The sequence below is a fragment of the Carlito syrichta genome, unplaced genomic scaffold (genome assembly GCF_000164805.1).
Source record: "Carlito syrichta isolate Samal-C Ts95f unplaced genomic scaffold, Tarsius_syrichta-2.0.1 Scaffold279737, whole genome shotgun sequence".
Lineage (NCBI taxonomy): Eukaryota > Metazoa > Chordata > Mammalia > Primates > Tarsiidae > Carlito > Carlito syrichta.
In genome coordinates this window covers 560,837-585,862 of record NW_007223833.1, presented here as the reverse complement: position 1 = coordinate 585,862, position 25,026 = coordinate 560,837, and the positions used below count along the sequence as shown (strand labels likewise).

At 35.5% G+C, this 25,026-nt stretch overlaps 1 protein-coding gene and 1 pseudogene across 1 annotated transcript in view; both read left to right on the top strand.

Moving 5' to 3' along the window:
* PLA2G4A (phospholipase A2 group IVA) overlaps window positions 1–25,026 on the top strand; it is a 123,869-nt gene that overhangs the window by 71,389 nt on the left and 27,454 nt on the right. Inside the window, exons 7-13 of the mRNA XM_008052537.1 lie at window positions 1,814–1,950; window positions 7,475–7,697; window positions 10,754–10,868; window positions 14,974–15,111; window positions 15,200–15,292; window positions 18,330–18,401; window positions 24,198–24,440. Coding sequence (XP_008050728.1) covers window positions 1,814–1,950; window positions 7,475–7,697; window positions 10,754–10,868; window positions 14,974–15,111; window positions 15,200–15,292; window positions 18,330–18,401; window positions 24,198–24,440 — 1,021 coding nt within the window. The remainder of the gene's footprint in view (window positions 1–1,813; window positions 1,951–7,474; window positions 7,698–10,753; window positions 10,869–14,973; window positions 15,112–15,199; window positions 15,293–18,329; window positions 18,402–24,197; window positions 24,441–25,026) is intronic.
* LOC103254438 lies at window positions 8,134–9,568 on the top strand (annotated as a pseudogene).

Here is a 25,026-nt window from a genome sequence, read left to right as displayed (position 1 = left end):
AGATTTCTGGGGATTGTTTTCTCAGGATTAGAGAATGTCTTATTTTCATCTTTTCCCAACTTCTTTTATTAAATCATCCTCTGAATAACCGTGCAGGCTGTTTGTTATGTGCTGAAATGAACAGTGTAATCTGTTACCAATAACTTTTTTTGCTCTTTGCTAAACTACCAGATTTGTATTGGGTTTGTGATTTTTAAAAATACAGTGCTACAATTAACCAAATCTATAATCTCAAATAATTTTTGAATATAAATAATTTTTCCTTGTACAATATCAATCTTGAAATTGTTTTTTCTTCAGCGCCTTTCTTAAATCTATTTTTCCCAACTCCCTAGTGTACTCCTGCTTCACTAATAAAACTGGCCTTTTGGTCTCCAATTCCTTTCCTACTTAGCCTATCTTGGCCTAAACTTTATGCCCAGTGCTAAGCACACAGCAATGTTAAATGTTTTCTATTATTATTATTATTACTATTATTACTGTGCTGCCTACTAACCCCTTTTCAAGGCCTAATTCAAACCCCTCCTGTTTGTTCTAACTTTTTATCTGGCTTCCTTACAACTACTGTTGCAACTAAAACTTTATGCACTTCATTCACCCTCTTTATAACTTGTTTTCTAGTTAGCTTTATTTCCCCCTTAACAGACAAACTATTAAAAATTTATATATTTTATTTTATTTATTTTTTTATAATTTACTTAAATTTATAATCTGTGTTTGAGAGCATGACATTTATCTATATTTATCTCTCTCTCTCATCTATCTGTCTATCTATCTATCTATCTATCTATCTATCTATCTATCTATCTATCTATCTATCTGTATAGGTTCTGTCTCCATATATGCAGATTCAAAGGCATTTAAATTATTTCGGTGCATTGAACTGGTAGAGTGTGCTGTCATTATGAGGCCTCCATTTTGAATGTAGTTTGATGCCTAGTGTCTTTTGACTTTAGGCTGCTTAGTGTCAGAGAAGAGTTCTGGATTAGGAATTTAATCCTAGATGTTCTATTATTACCCAAACACTAGTAACACCTAACCTTTACAGATTTTCTTTCCCTACTGAAGAGTTATATAATCTTTTTGGTTCTTCTAGTTGTAAAATAATTTCATGAATATTTGTATACATCCTGTTGATAAGTGGGCACTCACGGCTGGGTTCCAACTACTTGGAACACAATGTATTCGTGTCATGTACTTAATATTTCTAAGACTGAGTGCACTATTTCCTCCTTAGCAAAGCTCCATGCCTCAGGATTCTTGTTCTGGGTAATGCTGATGAGCAAGGTCAGAAATTCGAACAGTTTGACCACCCTTCTTTTTTTCTTTTAATCCTAGTATCAGATAGTCACCAGGTATTAAAGATTCTCTCTTTAAATGTAACTTGAAGGCAAGGTGCTTACTGAACTATAAGTTACTAGCTAATAAATCTTACACAAGTAACATCATTGTTTTAGAATTTTCATCTACAAAAGGATCAAATGCTTTGCTTCTGCTCACCTTACAGGATTTCTGAGAGAATCAAATTAAACAGCACCCCTGAATGTAAGCCAAAAATTGTAAAAGTTTGCACAAATATAGAGTATTATTGTTATGACTATTATTATTATTAAGTTGGTCATTTTAATAATAACTGTTTTCCAGTAGGCATTTTTCTTGCTTTTTTACAGGAAACATTTTATTCATAAAAAATCAGACATTACTTACACTTCTTATGACAAAATGTGGAATGCATAACAAAAAATTGAGACTAAAGGGAAATATGTTTGATGATTTTTACTTTGCATACAATCTCTGTGATGTATCATTCCAGGTGCCTGTGGTGGCCATATTGGGTTCAGGTGGGGGTTTCCGAGCCATGGTGGGATTCTCCGGTGTGATGAAGGCACTGTATGAAGCAGGGATATTGGATTGTGCTACCTACATTGCTGGTCTTTCTGGCTCCACATGGTTAGTATGCATTATTAATTTTAGTATTATCATTCTAAATATTTAGGGTTTATCTAGCTCAAACATTAGAGAGAAAGAGAGTTTAGAAAATTTAACATTAACTTCAAATTACTGAGAGTTTCCAGCTTGATGTGACAATCCACTTGAAAATTTTGTTTATAGACAAATCCTTACCTAATAATGACTTTTGTCATAAATTTACTCCTTATAAGCCTCTTTGTGTCTTAAAATGTAGTTAAAACATAAAATAAAAAATAGACCAACTGAAAATAATTCTAGATAAATATAGCAGAAGTGGAATAAGTTACTCCACCCATAATTAATTTAATCTTCCTATAAATTGCTGATTTGTAGTCCTTCAGTGAACATGTCTAAGTCTACATGATTCACTCAGTATTCATTTTCTTCTTTAAGGCAAATAGAATACAATGCAAGATATTTTAGTATACAGAATAAAGGAAACAACTTTTGAATGCAAAAATGTAATAAATTTCACTGATTTGTGTCTAACTCAATATGAAATTACTCCTTTAAATGTATTTAAGCTCAGCTAACTTTAGATGAAAGGTTAAAAAATCTGTTAGGTATAAGACGTATACCCTGTAGACTGACCTTTTCACAGATATATTTCTACATCATTTTCAAAGATACTACATATTTTGGTTTACCTATTTAATATAAGCATGTCAAAAATCAGATAAAAGTCCTTGCTCATGTGTCTCAAATACAAGACAACTCTTATTTCTAAATAAACCTCATTCCTAAAGAACTGTTTTTGACTTACAAGGTCTTATTTAGTCATTCAGCCTTGGGAAATCTCATCTATCATAATATTATATCATATATGTCAAGCAATTTAAAGTTTTCTGTGTCATTTTATCTTGTGAGATGGATATGACTGTCTTCATTTTTGTAGCTGAAGAAAATTTGTCTCAGAAGCCAAGTGACTGGCCCAATGTCACTATCAGAGCTAGCATAGAAACTCAGACTTTTGATCCTCCATTCTAAGATTCTTTCTTCTAAACCACACTCTTTTCTTGGACATGTATATATTTTATACAGTTTCATATTTAAATAATCTATAGTATCTTAAATATTTTTGAAAGCTGTGGTTGCCACCTTCTTTGTATATACCCTCAAAATGATTTATTTATCTCTTCTGAAAGAAGGGTGTAGCCCATCATTATTCTTTCCCTGGGAGGAAAGAGCAGGCATCTGCCTGTTCAATGAGTAATATGATGAAAAACTTGGACCCTTACATTAATTCGCCCACTCAATCATTTTGTTATTATTCTTAGGGTGGTTTCTTCTTTCTTGGTACTCACTATTTATTAGATTCCTATTGCCCATCATTGACTAATGCACTATAAGAAATTTACCCTTTTAAACTCATCTAATAAAAAAAGACCAGACCTTGAGTGTAAATTTAGAGGTACAGTTGTGTGTGTGTGAGCTTGGTTAGAGCTGCAGTAATTGCTTTGGCTATAGATTTGGGGCAATGTCTTCTTCTATGTTCCTGTCAGGGTTTTGAAAACAAGTTCTGTAACGTCTTACATGTATATGTGCACATATATATGTATATGTGTGTGTATGTATACACACACATACACTTTTCTATCTTTCAGTCTTACTTCCTTAGAAATTAGGTTCCTTTATTCCATTTTCTTTAAGGCCACTTACTCCTTAAATCTTTACAATAGATTTTTTACTCACAGACCACTTTAATTATAAAGTTCTTATTTTCCTTGATATCTTTGGAGGATGGGTGTAGGTGGAAGGGGCCAGAGGTTGAGACATTTCACACATTGACTGTCTCTCTTTCAAAGTACTCCTATTGTATCTTTTTGGTTTTATTTTATCCTCTCTGACTGCCTCTCTTCCACATACTTTCTTTACTACTTCCCCTATTTTTCTTCTTAATGTGAACTTTCCTCCAGTATTTTCCTTTTGCTCTGTTGTATCTACATGTTCTTCTTTGGTAATTCCACCAACTTCTACCACTTCAGTTACTACCACCTAGAATTTAATTCCTAGACCTTTAAATCATCCCAAAACGTAATCAACAAAAAGGGAAGAAAACTCTAAAGAATATCCAAAGAAGTCGTCAAATAGGAGAACCAAGTAAAATATGAGTTCCAGAAGGTAAGGATGGAGAGTGCTTTGAGAAGGACTGGATGTTTTAATACTGTAGAAAACCTGTGAAAAACTTAGCATAGAACAGGGTTTAGTTAGTGGTTTTTAACAAGAGCCACTAATTAAAGTTAAAACAAAACAAAACTTTGGACGAGCTCTATGGCTCACGCTTGTAATCTCCTTGTTTTGAGAGACCCAGAACAGAGGATCGCTTGAGGCCAGGGGTTTGAGACCAGCCTGGACATCATAACAAGATCCTACCTCCACAAAAAATAAAAATCAAAAATTAGCTGGATACGGTGGTACGTGCCTGCATAGTCCCAGCTATTCAGGAGGCTTAGGTGGGAGGATCATTTGAGCTCAGGAGTTTGAGGCTACAATGAGCTATAGTTGTACCACTGAACACCATCCTGGATGGCAGTGAGACTCAGTTTAAAAAAAAAAAAAAAAGAAGAAGAATTTTGAATATGAAATTACAAAAAAATTAAAAGAAGTGAATAAAAGGTGAAAGTGCAAAAGATGGAATTGTGAGTATTGTAAGAGCTGTCTATTATTTTAGACAGTCTGTGGTTGGAAAGGGAAGGAACGAAAAGTCATTGTTTGGAGGGAATATTGGACTCTGGGAAGGGTATGTTATTTTTTTATTTAGACTTGAGCAATTTTTATAGAAATCTGAGGTGAAGGAAATAGTGTGGAGGGATATATGAAAGATAAAGAAATAGAAGAATCATAGTTAAAAAAAAAAATCAGGTAGAGGCAGGACACAAGAAAGCACAGGTAAAGGTGTTAACCATGGAAAGAGGAGACACCTCTTGAGACAGAAGAAAAGGTGGTCAGGGTGATTCATGTTAACAATTTTCTCTTAAAAAAGTAGAGATGAGAAGGTAAAAAGTTCAAAGAAAAGGATTCAGAAAGACTTGAATAAACAAATTGCACTTCTGTGTTATGTAATTTTTTATATGCATGACTATTATTTGGCATAAAAGAGGTAATACAGAAATATCTGGAGAAGCCCTGGACCTCCCAGAAAGTTTTCTGTGATCACAAAAGAGAATTTTAGGTGGTACAAAGCTTCCCTTGTAACTGCTACAACCTTTATAGTAATTACTTTTGAAATTATTTTTGGATGATACTTGTGATTCATTATCTGTTAGTATTAGCCAACCTGAAATGAGTGAACCAGTGAATTGTAACAGTAATCCTCTGTTCTCTTCCTCCTCAGAGTCAGCACAGCTCTCTTCCCCAGCAAAGCTGTTTTCTTGTAGCACTGTAAGGGCCTATTGGAGATCGACTGCCATCTTTGTGTGGCATTACCATTCTAAGAAAAATGGGAGCAGCTCTGCATCTATAGACCATAAGGACCAATTTTCTAAACTCACTGAAATAGAATTTGAGAATGAGACCTTTTGGCTTAACAGTGTGAAGAATTCCTGGAACACTGAAAAAAGAGATAATATTAACAGAAATGGTCCCATGGGGGTGACCATCTCAAAGTTCAAAATATATGTTAGAGGTGTGTTGTTTGAGGTGAAAGTTAAGTTTGTTTGTTTTCCTAGTAAATCTCATTTAGCACAATGCCTGACTTGCCCTAGGTAACAGTGGCTTAATGACTAAATGAAGAAATGCATAGGCAACTTCATTTTACGAAAGAAAAATGATCTGAAGTCTTTTCAGGTTTCAGCATATTTGCTTCACAAATGTTGAGAGTCTTCTCAAGTCATTCCAAATCTAAGCTGCATATGAGAAGCACCCGTATAAAATCAGATATTTGTTAATCTGAATGAATCATTTTGTAGACTTTGGAATAACTATAGGAATGAATGAACTCTATATCTTTCACATATTCTAAGCTGTATTTTTAACAGATATTTGGTGATACTACTAGGTTTGAGTTCAGAGTAAGCCTATTTGAGCTGTCATTACCACATGTTGTGGAAAATATTATGAATTCAGTTTGTGTTATAAAATCTTTAATTATTTTTTCTGAGCATATTCCTGTGTAGGTCTATCGCTCTTCATTTATTAACTGACCATTATTCTCAATGAGTCTCTAAGGAACTCCGAATCCAACCAGAAATTCTAATTTATTGTGAAGTGGGTAGTTTGGTCTCTGAAAACCAAAATTTTGTGTCAGGGGAGAGGACAGATTTTAGATTCTAGTTCTGCTTTTATTAATTGAAGAATATGAGCAGATTATTTAAATTCACAAATCCAGTTTTTCCTGATTTTTTTAAAATAGAAGATTTGAAAGCCATTGTGAGTCTTCAAGACAATAGCTAATGAATAATTAAGCAATGCAGTGCCTAGAATGTAGCAGGGACCTGACAAGAGTTAGTTTTTTCCCCTCCCTGAAGAAAAGATGAACCATTACGGTAGGCGTTTTTATTTGAATACCAAGGAAACAAAAGATTAAAATGTGCTATTTTATTTTTGGTTGGATGAAGTGGTAGAATGTTTACATATTTCATTTTCTCTTCTTCTATCAGTTTACTAAGCTCTGCTTATCATATGTCAGGCATTAGCTAGTTACTGGGACTAAAAAAGGTTAAAAAAAAAAAAACCCCAAAAAAACAACAAAGTTCATTTCCTAAAGTAAGACAAAATTTTTTGAAGGATACAGATAAGTAAACTAACAATTAATATTTGGTATGAGATTTACAATACTAGAGGTATTGGTGCACAGGAAGGAGGGTAATAACTGACTATTTATTGTCCCAATATTAAATTGCAAGGCTATGATGATTTCCAGTTTTACTAAAGGTGGCCAGATGGCTGCTGACCAAGAGACATTAAGAAAGCATTTACTTTAAAGACCTTATTCTGCTTCAAGATTTTACTTTCAGATTCATATGCTCAGAAATTCAGAGTCCTGCAGTTCGCAAGGTTTGAGATGTTGTCTAGTTGGACAGTGGACAATTTTTCTTTAAAGCGTTTGTCGGGAGAATTGGGCATTCCCAGTAGTTGTGACAGCACATTTTCTACCTGTCGATAATCATCACAGGAAGTTAGATTATCAGATTGTTTGACTAATCTTGCATCCAGAGAAGTCAATTTACTCACATGACTCAAATGTGTTGTGTCATCAGTATCTACTATTCTGAGAGGGACATCTATTCCTGGAAGACTAGATAGCAGACATTAGACTCAGTAAGGCAACTTCTCCTCTGGACTGGGCATGAAATTCAGTTTTTCCTATCAGACCTCCTCTTCACTTTTCTTTTATTGTAGACCAGCTCCTTTTTGATTGAACTCAAATGGGTTCATATCGTCAATCAGGTAATGAAGTTAACCAAATATATCCACCATTCTTTATCTTATGACAGAGATTGGCTGCTCTTTTTGGAGATTACTATGTAATGTGATCTTTATTGCTGTTTTGTTTTCTGTACAGGTACATGTCAACCTTGTATTCTCACCCTGATTTTCCAGAGAAAGGGCCAGCAGAGATTAATGAAGAACTAATGAAAAATGTTAGCCATAACCCCCTTTTACTTCTCACACCACAGAAAGTTAAAAGATATGTTGAATCTTTATGGAAGAAGAAAAGCTCTGGGCAACCTGTTACTTTTACTGATATCTTTGGGATGTTAATAGGAGAAACACTAATTCATAATGTAAGCTATGGTTCAATATATAATTCTTTTAATACAAGTAGACAATGCATATCATAATGTTTCAAATAAAGGAAATATGACACATTTTGTAAAAGTCACTTGACTCAACTTATTCTTCCAACTATGCCTAAGTGAACAATTCCTTCTGCCAGACATAGTAACTCTTCTATGTTTCAAACTAATGCATACTAATTTATTCAGACCATATATCAGTTGTAATGTGTGGGGAAGTGCTTTTGTATTCCTTTTCTTTGGAAAATTCACGTTTTAATTTTTAACTGCTCATTCCTCACAAAAATGGCAATCTTTCCCGATGAAGTGAATTCAAGTGATATTTTAAAGGTGGTGGTACAATGGAGGTTGCCTAAAAAGAATCAGAAAAGAGGGCTGCCCTCTGCTCCATCCCGCATCTACTGCTGCCCTCCTACTGTCCACCATGGCCCTAATGCAATTTTGCTGCATCTTCTCTGGGATTACAGCCACCTTCCACCCAGGCCTTGGCACTGCAGCTCTGCTAGAGCCAGCTCCCTGTGGGTCCATGTGGAGATGGGATCCCAGATCCTGTCCTGGGAGTCACAGAAGCCTACGAGAGGGACACCAATGGTAAAATGATACATCTGGGAGTTGGTATCTACTGGGATGATAATGGAAAACCTAATGTACTTTCTAATATCTGCAAGGCAGGCACCCAGATTGTCACAAAAAATGGACAAGTAATCCCTGCCATTGGAGGACTGACTGAATTCTGCTGAACTAGCCCTGAGGAAGAACAATGAAGTGTTGTAAAATGACTGTTTTACCACTGTGCAGACCATTTCTGAAACTGGAGTGTTAAGGATTGGAGCCTGTTTTCTGCAAAGATTTTAAGTCTAGCCAAGATGTCTTTCTGCCCAAAACATCCTGGGAAAATCACACACCCATCTTCAGGGATGCTGGCATACAACTACAAGGTTATTGATTCACAGGCACCATGGAGGACATTTCCAAAATGTCCAGATAAAAGTGTCCATCTCCTGCATGCCTGTACCCATAATCCCTTGGGAGTGGACCCTCATCCAGAGCAGTGGAAGGAAATAGCAACAGTGGTGAAGAAATAGGATCTCTTTGGGTTCTTTAACATGACCTACCAAGACTTTACCAGTAGTGAGGGTAGCAAGGATGTCTGAGGTGTGTGCCACTTCTTTAAATGGGGCATTGATGTTTGTCTCTGCCAATCCTATGCCAAGAACATGGGAGCCTTCACTGTGATCTGCAAAGATGCAGTTGAAGCCAAAAGTGTGTGGAGCTGCAGATCTTGATCTGTCCCATGTATCCAGTCCTCTTCTCAATGGGGCCGGATTGCCTCTGCCATTCTGAACACTCCAGACTTGAAAGGCATGGTGTACCGAATCATTAGCATGCAAACTCAACTGGTCTCCAACCTCTAGAAGGAGGGTTCCTCCCACAATGGGCAACACATCAATGTTTTGTCTCAAAAGACTAAAGTCTGAGGAGTTGGGGTGGCTAACCAAGGAGTTCTCTACATGACAAAGGATGGACGCATCTCTGTGGCAGGGGTTACTTCTGGCAATGTGGGCTACCTTGCTCATGCCATTCACCAGGTCACCAAGTATTGTCCCTGGTATGAGGGAGCAGAGGTAACCTTTGTGTCTTCAGTTGCTGCTGTTGTGAGCTTCACTCAGAAGATGGGGAAGGGTGGATTGTGGTGCATGGATGATTTATTTCAACCACAGTACATAACATTCAACAACCGAATGTATTTCTCAGAAAAGAACATGTCAAGACATAGGGCAAAGGCATGTACAACTGGTGTCTGGGACTTGGTGAATCTAAACCAAACTTCCCCATCCTTTTATCTCCAACTTTTCTGAAAGAGTTTACATATACAAGAAAGTCACAGCCTCAAAAAACCTGTTAATTATGCCATTGCGATATTTCATCAGCTTTAACCAGAACGTCTTATGGTGTCAGGGATTCCTCATGAGAAGTAGCATGTATCAGAGCCTTTGAGAGAAGACTCCATTTTCTATTATTAGCAGTCAGCCTCATGTTTGTCCTCCCATGAGGGAGCTACCTTATTAACAGACAGAAATGGTGTTTTATGAATGCCATTGAGTCCGCTGCCACTACAGCAAGGAAAATAAAAGAAACTGTCTCCTGTCTTATTTAAGGAAAAGAGAAGGCTCTTCTTTTCCCTTGTCATTGCTGTTCTTTTCTTTAGGCACAAAGATTTTTAACTAACCTAGATTTTCATCCCATTCTATTGCTTGATTGATCATCAACTGCATCCTCTCAGGATTTATTTAAGAAGGAAGAACACAATTTTCTGCTTTTGCCATTTCCTTGCCTTTCTCAGCAAAGAAAAGTAGAACTGTAGGTAGCTGCGCTTGATCCCAACATCCTCTTCAATGACTAGGTAATTGTCTTGGGATATTGCCTTTGTCCAGTTGAACCTCCTCTTTTCACTGAGTATGGTTATGCAGTCATCACTTTTCTCGCATCATGAGTCAGGTGGTACAGGATAATGCCAGGGCTTTGCGTGCTGCCAGGTGGGCTCAGCCTTTACCCTTTGGAAAGATAAACACCGTCTGCTCTAATCATATTGACTTATTGCAGCCTGATTTCTCTGTTACAGTAAAACTATGATAGTCCTCCCTTCCTCTCCCCTCAAAGAGTGAAAATAAAGTGGATTCCATGGAACGATGCCAATGGACACATAACTGCAGTGTGATGTTTCATCAAAGATAAAGTGGAGGAGATATAAGAAAGCCTGTGACAAGAAATCCCGAGGACTAATGTTTTTTCCAGGCTTTATACTTTCTGAATCATTTTCCAACTCAAATATAGACATAGTTCCTGGAGCAATGAGTGTTTTTAGAATGAAGATAATTGCTTCCATGGAGCTTTCTTTTTACTGTGAAAGTTAGGACTCAGATTTCTAGAAGTAATTATTAGACTTTGATTATAAAAATTTTAAGTCTTTTGATTGGAAGTATTATTTTCAATAGGTTTTTCTCTATAGTTTTAAGTAATTTCTTTATTTCTTCTGTGGACAGAGAATGAGCACTACCTTGAGTAGTTTGAAGGAAAAAGTCAATACCGCCCAATGCCCTTTACCTCTTTTCACCTGCCTCCATGTCAAACCTGACGTTTCAGAGCTGATGTTTGCAGGTACGTCATTTCCTTTCTCAGAACATTTTCTGGAATGTTTGAACTGTTGTTTCTAGTGGTTTTCCTTAAAGGGGGTCATAGGCAATTTCAGTTAATTATTTTAATGTATTTTCTATAATGTAAGAATATTTGAAAATATAAGAAAATATTAAGCTAGATGATTTTATGGTTGTAGAGAATATTCCATGAAACTAGTTATTAATATATCCTTATTTAAATTAGTTAAATAAAAAGTAAATCATAAATAAAATAAAAAGTTCATTTTTTTTTTTTGAGTTGGAGTCTCACTCTGTCACCCAGACTGGAGTGCAGTGGCATGCTCCCGGCCACCACAGCCTCAACCTGCTGGGCTCTGGCAATCCTTCCGCCTCAGGCTTCCAAGTAGTTGGAACAACAGGCGTGCACTACCACGCTTGACTAATTTTTGGATTATTGTAGAGACGAGGTCTCGCCAAGTTGCCCAGGTGGGTCTTGAACCCACGGGCTCAGGCAATCCACTCACCTCGGCTTCCCAAAACGCTGGGATTACAGGCTGAGCCACCGAGCCCAGCCAAAACCCAGTTTTAATGACTCACTTCTCAAAAGCAACTTTTCTATGGCTATTTAGGCTTAAAAAATAGTTGAAATATTTTCTAAATTATATTTTAAAAAGTCAAGTTAATCACATTAGTTTATGGAAAGAAGTTTTATCTACAACATTACTTCACAAATACCAGAGAATTTTTTTTCCCCTCTTGGAATAATTTAAAATACTGTTTCTTATGGAATTCCTTGAAATGTTTCAACAAATAAGCATTCATGTTTAAACTATTAAATATTTTTGACTCCTCCTCTTCACTGCATTGATGAGAGGATTTAAAACTTTCACTGAAAAATCCCCATTTAAAGAATGTTGAATAAATTGCATTTACTGAGCATGAATTAGTGTTACGAACTCAGCATCATACTAAACTCTTTGATAGAAACTATAAACATATGTATAGGACTTTTGATTCTCAAGAAAGCTATAGACCCATCGAAAGAAGCAAAAATAAAACATGGGGAAATTAATATCATACACCTAGAATATTATCTGCTGAAGTTTGAAAACCTGGGGCAAGGGTGAGCAATCAAAATGATTTAGTGCAGTAATAGGAAAATGTTTATGGTAGTGATGAAACTCAGATTCAAGTTGAACTTGGAAGGATCTATCAAGTGAAGCTGAAAAGACATCTTTGTGGGGAAACACTGTGAGAAAATGCTCAGAAGGGAAGCTATAAGTATGTTGTGGGCATCACTAAGAGAAACTGACCCATGACTTTTACACACATTGGTGAAGAACGGGTGGTATATTGGAGAAAATTTTTCATGCCAAGTTGTGGAAATATTTAAATTTCAGACAGACACATTTAATTCTATTTAATTTTGATAATAATGGGAAATATGTAATGCCTTTGGACAAGGAAATAAAATTGTTTAGGTAGTGTTTTTGGAAAAAAAAGTATTTTGGTGAATCATATAGGTAGATCAGAAAGGAAAGAAACTGGAAGCAGAGATATTGCTGGACTTTTGTGATAAGGTCCCAAAACTAGGGAGATACTGAGAATGAAAGAAAAGAGTAGGTGGAAATGAAAGGCCTAAAATTAATTGGTCGAATGTAATGATGGATTTGATGGAATGATAGTGTATTTACCAAAATAGGTAAGCTGGCCTGACAAGAAAGGTCCTGAGGTTTTATCTAGGCATGTATAGTGGGAGGGGACAAAATACCTGACAGTAAGTGCTCCATAGGAAGTCAGAAGTAGATGGAGGTTCAAGAGAAAGGTTCAAGACTAAATATAAGCATCATCAGCAGGAGAGTAGCAGCCAAATATTACCATGACGATTTCTTCAGTGAGGCGTAGAGGCAAATCTTAGCTCTTAAGAATGTCTATAGTTGCCAAGCGCACAGGTCAGTGTTAAGGCACAAGACATTACTAGAAGAATGGGAACCAGAAAGTTGTTACACTTCAGTCCGCGAGACATGGGTATGAAATTCAGAGATAGGAAATCACTTGTACAGAAACAGGAATTTTCCTAGCAGCCTCTGATTCATTGCTAGTCATATCTCACTAACTCCCCATAAATCATTATAAAACACACCACATTCTGATGAAGAGTATATGTGCCATTTGTCTTTGGTTTATAACCAATTACAATGCTATCTCATCAAAGTTATGGTATCATAACTTCCTCCACGAAAGTGGAATGTTCTGATCTACCTTAGGGCAAACAATAAATTAGATGCAGTTTCTTTTCCATTCCTTTGGTGACAGATGTTTTAGAATTCAGAATATTTTAGATTTTAAAGATATTAAAGTTCTCATACTGTATATTATATAATACCCTAGTGGGGGTTCATAATTGAACAGAGTGATATTTCTCCAATAGGATGTACTGATATTCACATTAAATGGGGTAAATTTTAAGCAAGCATACACCCCCACTATTATTTCAAGACTGATTTCTGTCTAAATGAGTTCTGATCAGGTTTTATTACCCTATGAGTAACAAAAAGGCCTGTGGATTTTGGAATTATTTGGATTTTGGATAAGCATCACAGACATATCAGAAAGGGAAAAACTAAAGGCAAATAAAGTGAGACAGAGGGTTACGGGGTAGGTATGGCTGGGTGATGTTGAGATTTTTATAGAAGATTATAAGCAAAGACCTTGAACTAAAGGTTAAGTAGGAGCAAGTGTAGGACCCTGAGGTGGAAATGAGCTTGACCTCTCTGAGAAGCAGTAAGAAGACCAGTGTGGCTGAAGTGGAATAGGCAAGACAAAATGTGATAGACGATTGGTTAGGAGATATGACCACATCTAGCAGGAGTGAGATCTAGGCCATCAAGGAGCCTTATAGGCCATGTTTTTATTTTTGATGATAAGGGAAGATTTCTGCTGTGATTTATATATTTAAAAATTCATTCGGGCTATGGGATATCAAAAGATAGTAGGGAAGCCGTGTAGAGGCATCTTAGGAGACTATTTTGAAGATCCAGGGGAGAGAGTATGGTGGTTTGTGTTAGTCTGGTGATGGTGGACAAATGGATAACTGAACAGGTTCTAAACATACTTGACGATGAAGCCTATAGCACGTGATTTTTGGAATGTGAGCTGTGAGGGAAAAAGTCATCAAGGGTAATCCTAAAGTCTGAATAATGGCATGAATGGTAGTACCATTTGCCAACGAAAGAAAGACTGAAAGAGTTACAAATATGAGGGATGGGAATCAGAAGCCAGGAATTCTCATTAAATACATTAAGGTTTAACAAGATAATTGTTAGCTAATAGTATAGCCATGGGAATACATGAACTATAAAGTGGCTACTATATATTGAGCAATTAAAATATGCCATGCCCATTTCTAAGCTCCTTACATTTCTTGACTTATGTTTTGGATCCTCAAAACAACCCTATAAGCTACCTCCTGATTTTATTAACATTTTATAGATTAGGTACCTAAGACACAAAGGATAACTTACCCAAGTCAGTAAGCAGCAGAGTGAGATTTGATCCCAGCAGTCTGACTCCAGAGCATCTGCTCTTAGAAAACATATCTTATTAACAGTATTGTCATGTATTTCTAAGATATCCTGTACACAAATTTTGGATTGTAATGTTGTGAGTTAGAATAAATGGTTAATAAGCAAAATTAAGTGAAAATGAAGAAAAGAAAAATGTTGAAACACATTTTATTCCATTTTCATAGAGTGCTTGCATTGTTAAAAAACGAGTTTAATTCTATCTACTGGGAGTTTATATCTGAGTTATCAGTTTTTAGTTTTCTATTCTTTAGAATAACAATGGACTTTTATGAAAAATGTTTACATTTTTAAATGGAAAAGTATATTCAATTTGTGCAAAATAGAAGATATTTGTTGTACTGTCTCATCTTATTTATCTCTAAGCATTTTTCCCAACCTCTATACAATGCCATATGTGTAATAGGCATTTGGTAAATGTTTTTATTTTAATAGTTTAATTAAATGAATGGAAATAGCACATTATTAAAGTGATCATCAACTCTGTACCTCTCCATATCATTTTCCTATTAATGGATTGCCTTGTTTTTAAAATGCTTTCAGATTGGGTTGAATTTAGTCCATATGAAATTGGTATGGCCAAATATGGTACATTTATGGCTCCTGACTTATTTGGAAGCAAATTTTTTATGGGGACAGTTGTGAAAAAATATGAAGAAAACCCTTTGCATTTCTTAATGGGTAAGTGATCCAAATGTATTACCAGTTTGTTTGACTGTTCCAAATCCTGGTGCATTTGAAGTTATTGTCTGTTTCTGCTTTATTTTAGGTGTCTGGGGCAGTGCCTTTTCTATATTGTTCAACAGAGTCTTGGGAGTTTCTGGTTCACAAAATAAAGGTTCCACAATGGAGGAAGAATTAGGTACCCTAAAGTTATGCTTACATTGATAAAAATCATGCTCCATTGATAACTCTTATTAACATATATGTAGAGAGAACATTAAATCTTCATAGCGATTGTAATCATTCTAAACTTATCAATAATTTGGCTAATTCAACCTAAATATTTCCTAAAAATTATATGCAAGTTACCCCTTAAGTATTATTTTTACTTAAGTGATTCTTAAGAACAATTTTTAATAGGGCATCTCTATTGCTTTTCCTCATGCTTCTAAACATACTATTATGCTTAAGATACTCACTTTCAAGTCTAGAAAATGAGTGGTCCTTTTGCTAAGTTAATAAATGCTTTTTGTTTTATTATTTTAGTATTAAATAAAATATATATAAAATAAAAAAGAAAAAGAAAGTCCTCCTTTTATTCAGTAAGAGTTTTTAAAGATTAGATTCAACATGTTTTCTTCAATGAATAAATTTTACTCAAAGCAAATGAAAATCTTACAATCGGTATCTTCTCAGCCTTACTATCTGTATTTTATCAACACTAACTTCTGCTATGGCTGTTTTAACTGATAGTGTAAAGAAGTACTAGAATGCTACATCTGAATTTTGAGCCAGACCGACAGGTACCAAGAAGATGGGTCCCACGTACCATCAGCTAAATTATCCACTATCTCTTCTCTGTCCAGGAAGTATCACAGATCTATTTGAGAACAGAGAAATTGACACAGTAACTTTGATGGCCTTTTCAGTAATCAAGTCACTTGAAGAATGCCTGCATATAAAAAGCTTATTGCATGATATTTAAACAAGCTGTCCTTGGCCATCCTAGGCAATGGCAATTGGTTTAATTAAGCTTTATATGTGAAAGAGGATACAATTATGATATTAATTTGAACACTATAAATTGGCTTATAAGTAGTATTGTCACTCCTCCTTCAAGAATTGGTTTAGTTATTTGATATTTACTCCTTAATATTTTCTTCAAGTTTCATTTGTATTTTTGGAAGTTTAATTAGTAATGGAAAAGTGATCTTATAATTTCACTGGAGTCAAATATTTTAAAATAAAAATAAAACAACAAAAAAAGCACTCTGTGCTTGTACTTACTCCTGTCTTCTGATCATCATCCAGTTAATGACAAGACTAAAGTCCGTGGCACTCTTGAGACCTTTACTAAAGGGCACATTTTCTTAAGGGTAATGACAAGGTGAAGAGTATAATGATGAAATGATCTTACTTGATTGATTTTAGTGAACATTGTAACCCAGATGAATATCCCGTTCTCCACTCTAATTTTGTGGAAATAACAAAGTCTTCTCTAAATTATGTGAAGGTTTTAGAAAAAAAAGGAAGAAGAAAAAGAACAGGAGAATCACATATTAAAAGCTTGCTTCCTGTGCTTTTTTGTTGAATAATCCAGATAACCTAGTGTTTGTTATTTTTTCCTCTTGAGGCAGGAAGAGAATAGGACTGAAATAACACATCTGAAGGTGGGTGAGACAGTGGCCAAAGGCCAAGGAAAAGGAGGAGGTTTATATTAAATAGTTTTGAGAAGACTCTTTGTCGAGAAGTTCCCTTTGAGGCCAGTGGTCTGGCAGCATATTTACTTGTTCTGTGTGTCAGACTGAGGGGGAATATTGTGTATTTGTGATCCACTAGTCAGCAGGAAGCATGTTATCTAAGATTAAGTAAGGGTTTCCAGAAATGAAACCAGAGAGGTGACTGAGGGAACTCTGAGGACTTCTGGTGACTCTTTCACCTTTTAGCTGACTGAAATCAACTTCTTAAAGGGGTGTTCGGAGGAGTTTTTTTGTTTTTTGTTTGTTTTCTTCCTTCTGAAGAAAGATTTTAAGGTAGATTTGACTATAATCTGGTAACTCTAAAGGAAATTATTAACTCTCTAAGGAGTTTTTAATGTGAAGAATTTGTGCTTTTGAAAAGATGGAGTTGTACATTATACTATAGAGATGGAAAATATATAAGTTCAGAATATTTAGCTATTCATATTATGAAAGCTTCCTTATAAAGAAGACAACATTTTGGTGAACCATTTTCTTAAATCAGAGATGAAATGTGACTCCCTATCCATCCTGCTCTCCAAAAAGAAATAAAGAAAATGTTTAAGGAACGAAAAGCAAATATATGTAGGGCCAGAAATATACATAATGTATACAATATCTGAAGTGGGATCATTTTTCAATATACCCCTCCTCTATACAATAAAATTACTATCTATAATGCCATGAAATGAAATGGATAACAGTATTAACAAGTGAATATTTTATTTTGTTGAATTTCATGTTTAATCATGCCAGTAAAAAAAAAAATCAAAGATAAGTGTCATTCTACAGCCTCAAGCATTTATTAACCCTTCCATCACATACTCTTGTTGCTTCATACACGTTTAGATGCATTTTACTTGAAAAAAAGACAACTAGTTATTGTGCTATATTTTATTGCTGTGCTTATTTTAACCGCCGATGGTTGCTATTTTAGTTTTTATGGTGCTTTCTTTATATGTTCTGTAGGAAGTACAGAATCTTGACATCAATAGGTAAATTTCAACAGACAATTTTCAGTATTACTGAAAATTTGAAAGATAATTTATGTTAGTAGCATTCATTCATTTTTGAGGAAACTTCTGCTTTTCCTGTGTAGATTTTGATTTTAACCTTTATTTATCTTCATAAACACCACTTAAAAATATTTAATTAAAGAAAAATATATATTTTTGATATATCAAACAGCTTGCTATAATCAAATTATTTTGTCAGAATTTTGACGAACGTAATTCTGAACATATAAAATTTTCCCCCTTTAAACCATGAATGAATAAGATTAAACTAAATTTTGTACTGAGAATTTTGTTTTCCAGTGAGAAATCTGAAAGCACTGATGAATTTAATAAATCTAGCTTTATTTAATGGATGTAAACTTTCACTAATGGAGCTAGTAGACCTCATTCTGTGGTTTTGCTTAGATTACTTCTTTATAATGGCTTTAATTGTAAATTTTGACACTTGGGATGCTTCAGTTGTTTTGTTTTCTTTTCACAGAAAATATTACAGCAAAGCATATTGTGAGTAATGATAGCTCGGATAGTGATGATGAATCACAGGAACCCAAAGGTAAGAAAACCTGAAATTTCTCTGGTAGAGCTCCAGTGAGGAAAGGTTATGAACACTTTGGCACTCTTAAGATGCTATATAAACATAGTCTCCTCTTAAGACACTGGAGTCATAGGATAGTAGCATTTTATTGAGAGAGAAAGAGAGAGATTGATTGTGATTCATGTGTAATGTATTAGGCAGCACATATGTATCCCTAACTTCTTTTCTTAAAATACATAAGAAAATAACCAGATGAGCAAATGCACAAATCTAAGATAGTAGAAATGACTGAATTCTGTTCTAAGTCTGCTTAGGGCCTTGGGCTTCTCTGCATGGATCTTGTGATTTGGGAACATTTTTAGATGGCTTTAATGACTAAAATTTTACCTTTCAAAATTGTATTATTGTCAGGCTCGGTGGCTCAGCCTGTAATCCCACACTTTGGTAGGCTGAGATGAGTGGATTGCCTGAGCCCGCGGGTTCGTGACCCGCCTGGGCAACTTGGTGAGACCTCCTCATCTCTACAATAAACCAAGAATTAGCTCGCATGGTAGCGCGTGCCTGCAGTTCCAGCTACTTGGAAGGCTGAGGTGGAAAGATCGCCGGATCCCAGTAGGCTGAGGCGGCGGTGGCCGGGAGTGGCCACTGCACTCCATCCAGTCTGGGTGACAGAGTGAGACTCCAACTCAAAAAGAAAAAAAAAAAGTGTATTATTAAGCAACATATGAAAAATGGTATTCTTACTCTACTTCTGAACCTTATTCCATGGCCAACGCCCAACTCTTGGAAAGTGATCAGTGAAGAAGTGAAGTAAAATGATCAAAAACTTGTTGCATACATTATTTGGTAGTATAAGTGAGTCCTTTCTTATTTTGACAAGGCAGTAAGAGAGAGAGAGAGAGAGAGAGAGAGAGAGAGAGAGAAGGAAGGAAGGAAGTAGAGGGGGAGGAGGAGGAGAGAGGGAGGTAGGGAGGGAAGAAGGAAAGAAAGAAGAAAAACAAACAATGAGAAGATTTTATAACAACTGGGTGACCCAGTCCTATTATAATTTGAATATAGTCATAAAAATTTTTGAAGACATTAAATGTTTTTTTATCTAAAACTTAATGAATTCCACCAGGCATGGAATAGTTTGATTTATCTTTGCTTAGTTATCACTAAAATTAAAATTCTGTCTCCAGGATTGGGCTATTACTTCCCCATTAAATGAGTTTGTGCATATTAGAGAAAAAAATGTCTTCTTTGAGGAATGTAGGTGTGCAGGACCATTGCTGGGCTAGTATGTAGTATCTTGTGAACATGTGAAGAAGAAGAACATGCCTTTTTTGGGCAAATGCGGGGTCCCGCCCCGCATGGTCATGAGATCTCCTGAAAGAGAGATGGATAGGTGAAAGACGAAAATCATATACCGGACACCTGCTTCTTGAACAGATGACAATTTAATGTTAGCTAAGGGAAAGCTTTTATACCATTTGTAAAGGGGCAAGACAAAGAAAAATCCTTCACGTACATATCCTCTACAAGTTACCACCATCTAGTGGTCTTAGCAATAAACAAGCCAAGAACCCTGTAAACATTCAGACAATGAGTCTTATTCATAAGGCCAAAGATGATAGTTTTAGTCCAAAGGCCTGAATTACAGCCCTTGAACTGTCTCCAGAAAGTTTAGCAGTAGTCTTCCTTCTGGGACTTTATAACCTTCAGAGCTTGTAATCGCCTTTCTTGTTCAGGTGTCTCTGTTACTTTTCTCTTATCCTGCAGTGCTTGTTTCTAAAGAAAACTCAAAAGAAGCTTTTAGTAATGTTTCCCAGGTCCCCAAGGTTGCTTTCTGTCTTTAGCTAAGTTATCATGAAAGTGTCTGATTAGTATATTATGAGTTCAGTGAAAACCCACTCTATAAATGTTAACTTAGAGTTTTAACTATTGAATTAAGTAAAAACCTTAACGATTAATCTTTATCCTAAGTCTGTGAAGACAGTGTTATAAATCACCTACATAACTCCTAGATAAGTGTTAGACCTTATAATGAGCTCATAATGAACTTACCATAAACTTGTACTTCTAAAAGCCTTATGTCTAAACACTAAGCTACATAATTCTAAATCAAATAAGGAGTGAGTATACTTGTACCATTTATTACTTAAGCAATATCTAGTAACTTATAACCAAGTGAAAGAAAGCATTCTTGATGTGCTTCAGAGCTTAACCCTTGCATATGTTAGAAAAGGCCAAGCGGCATAGTGGGAAAATGGAAAAATGAACCATGACATCTCCAGGTTAGCTGTGATTCTTTGCATAAACATGCCATCTTCTTCTTCCACGACTGCACGGAATTTCTTCAGCTGTATCAACAGCAAAGACGGAAGACAGAAAGGCCTCAGCTGCCTGGACTCGCTTTGCGGCCGGGGGTCCTCAGCGCACCTGGACTTTGTCAATCAGGCGGGCCTCCAAGGCTGGCTCCCAACAGGCAAACAAAGGTTTTTGCCCTGATTTGTACCACTGTCCTGCTGCCTTCTGCAGCTCATGATTTACTTAATCAAATACAGCAGCCTGGGGCGTTATGCAGGAACCCCAAATGAACCCTGCCCTGGAAAGAAATGAGTCTTACTTCTGGCTTCATCATTTTAAAAATTTTAATTTTACATTTTTTAGTTGTTTACATTCTTTTTCTTTTGAATTTCCTTTTAATGAAGTAAGTTAGCCAGTGCAAAGGAGATAGACGTCATTTGCCTAACATCTCTAGAATTATTTATGTAGGGTTGAGGGACTACCAGATCAATATAATAAAGGCTTGGCAATTAAGTACATTCCTATAGATGCTTGATTCATGTGAAAACCTTTACCCGTACTAGCTGGCTCTTAAGCCTGAGAAGTTCAAGGACTTTTTAATATGCCTGCTTTGGTTTTAGTACCAGGCTCGATTAGAATATGATATTCAGGAGTTTTTTTGAAGTTTTCTCTTTAGCTCTTAATATTCATTTTTTTCTTTTAAATAGAGATTTTAGAGCAGTTTTGAGCTCAAAGCAAAACTGAGCTGAAGGTCTCCCATTGTCTTTCGTGCCCCCCAACAACCTTCCCCACTATGAGTGATAGGTTTGTTACAACTGATGAACTTAAATTGACAGATTGTTATCATTCAAAGTTCATAGTTTACATTAGGGTTCATTCTTGGTGTTGTATATTCTATGGGTTTTGACAAATTTGTAATGACATATAATCACCATTATAGTATCACAGAGAATAGTTTCACTGCTCTAAAAATCCTATCTCCTGCTTAGTCATCCTTCCCTCTCCCCTAATCCTTGGCAACCACTGAGCTCTTTACTGTCTCTATAGTTTCACTTTTTCCAGAATGTCATGTAAATAGAATCATACAGTACGTAGACTTTTCAGATTGGCTTCTTTCACTGAACAGTGTGACTTTAAAGTTCCTCCATGTCTTTTCATGGCTTCATAGCTCATTTCTTTTAGTGCTGAATAATATTCCATTGTCTAAATGTATCACAGTTTATGTATTCACCTACTGAAGAGCATCTTGGTTGCTTTCCGATTTTGGACATTATGAATAAAACCATTATTAACATCCGTGTTCAGGTTTTCGTGTGTACATGTTTTTGATTCATTTAGGTAAATACCATGGAGCCCAATTGCTGGTTTATATGTTAAGATTGTGTTTAGTTTGGTAAGAAACTGCCAAACTGTCTTCCAACGTGGCTATACCGTTTTGCATTCCTACCAGCAATGAATGAGAGTTGTTGTTGCTTCACATGTTTTTGCTAACATTTGTTGTTGTCTGTGTTTTAGATTTAGGCCATTCTAATAAACACACGATGGTATCCCCTTATTCTTTTAATTTGCATTTCCCTAGTGACATATAATGTGAAGCATCTTTTTACATGCATATTTGCCAACTGTATATCTTCTTTGGTGAAGTGTCCACTCAAGCCTTTGGCCCATTTTTTTAATTGAATTTTTTTATTGTAGAATTTTAATAAGAGTTTGCTGTATGTTTTGTGTTACGGCTTGTTTTCCCCAATTATGTCTTTTACAAATAATTATCTCAATCTGTGGCTTATCTTTTTATATTCTCTTGAGGCTCCTTCATTTTTAGTCATATGATTTAGAGCAATGTCTTAGCCATTTTCAGCTTTAGTTTCTTCAAATCTATTTTGGAACCATTTACCTTCTCTCACAGAATTGATGCAATTATCAAATTGGCAAATTTAGACAAAAGACTTTAAATTGTAAAGGGTGATACAAATAGAACTGTACTATTAGTATTAAAATTAATAAGTAATAAATATAATGCATCTTTGATTTCTGTGTTTGTCTCACAAGTGATGCCATTTTCAGATGTATCATAAAGAAGGTAAATTATTTGAGGTTACAGAGGTAGGTGTTTGCTAAATAATAAGAAGAAAAATAAAAGCAAGCCCTACATTTGTGGAAATAATTAAATATCTCATTAATATCCTGTGTAACTGGAGATAAAATCATCCATTTTAAAGTCTGATTTATTCTAGAGAAAGATTTTGTCATATTTGGCATTAGAAAAGGATGGGAGTAAAAAAATAGCGTATTTGTTTTAGTAAATATATAGTCATCTGGATTGTTTTCTGAAAAAAACTTTTTCATTTAGTCAGCTCAGTTAAGCAAATCTTTGTGAAAATAAAAAGTCAATACTTATTATGGTTTCATGTGTGTTTAGTTGACACTATTAGAAATTATGAAGTTTGAATATAGATTCTCCTCTCCATCTTTCTCAAAACACACACACACAGTATATTTACATACAGAGTTCCTAGAAATCAGAACAGGAGAGGTTTAGGCAAATAGACTTACACTCTATTATAAGGTAGTTCTTTGGTTTTGATTATGGATAAATAATAGTGATAATGATGATACTACTACAGTTATTTCTACTACTAGTGTTTATTAATAATTTAATACAACTCATGCATGCACTTGCAGAAAATAAGATACACACACTCAGGTAATCCTCACAACAATCTTAAGAAGGTTTACTGGTAAGGAAATGAAGGAAGGGAAGGATAAAGTAACTAGCAAGTTGTGGAGAGAGGATTGAAACCCAAGAAGTCTGATTTTGGAGTCAATGATATAAATGATTGCACAATAGTTTCCAGTAATAGTGATGAATGCAATAGGTTTTCAGAAAAAAGTCACTTTAAACTACTTCTTTTGGGTGATTGCTGAATTTTAAAACATTTTTAGGCATTTGTTTAAATAACAGGGTTTTTAAGCTCCAAACTTTATACGCAGTCATGAGATGGCAGGTCATAATGATCAATAGGTCATAAGGGTGTTTATTGAGTAGCGAATGTACATGAATCCTTTAACTGTCTTTCGTCAGTTTATGTAATTCCTGGATTTTATTAAACAATACATTTTCTTCAGTAAACTTAAGAAATGTATAGGATAAGATTAGCTACTGTAGATTTTCTGGGTGTGTGTATGTGCATGCATGTGCACGAATATGCATGCATACATGTATATAAAGCTCCCAGGAAAGGAAGAAAGGGAACAGAGGATGTTTACCTGGAAATCTAAGAACAGACCGAGTAGCACCGTCAAGAATATACCTTTTACACTGACTGTAGGTAAAAGATAAACTAAGAACAATTTAAGAATAGAAGTGATTAACTGCCATATGTGCTGCATTAACTTATACAAATAGACATATGTTAAATCAAAGGCCATAGAGCTTCATTGTTAATTTTAACATTTAACTGACCAAAGAAGATCCTGTGTTTAAAATGCATTTTGGTGTCTGGATGATTTTTTCTTTTTTCTTAGGCACTGAAAATGAAGATGCTGAAAGGGAATATCAAAATGATAGTCAAGCAAGTTGGGTTCATCGTATGATAATGGCCTTGGTGAGTGATTCAGCTTTATTCAATACCAGAGAAGGACGTGCCGGGAAGGTGCACAACTTCATGTTGGGCTTGAATCTCAATACATCTTATCCAATATCTCCTTTGAGAGACTTTACCACGCAGGAATCCTTTGATGAAGATGAACTGGATACAGCTGTAGCAGGTAAGTACACAAAATATAATCAGTGGAAGCTAATTCAGGAAATCTTTATTTCTTCTCTGGCGAAAAACCTTTTAATTACCATTAATGCTTGTTCGTTTGTACTTAATTACAACAACATGCATTTAATGTGTGTAGAGCTTCAAATTACTGGAGGGTTTTTGGGAAGAAAAAATTATATTGGATGGGAAATGGCTTAGTCGTGCCAGTGTAGAAAATTTTCATTGAAATGTTGATGGGGACCCTTAGATCCTCTTTGTATCTGTCATGATTCACTCGCAGAAAATAAGAAACCCTCTACTTTGTTTAACTGAAAAGGTCTAAAGTGGGAAATTAGCTGTTTATACAATTATTTCAAGACTTGGCAGAACAAGCTTTACGCTGTTTTCAGAAATGACTCCAAAAACATTTCTGAATTATCCCCAAAACTCCTTGGGAATTGTGCTTGGCAGTAGAAATAGCAAAAATGTAGCCTCTCTCTCATTTCCATTTCAAATCTCAAGTGGGTGTTTCTCTTGGCAGAGACCAGGTCTCAGCTGAGCTTGAGCTGCAAGGGAATCTGTCAAACACAGCCCTTAGTCTGACTGCC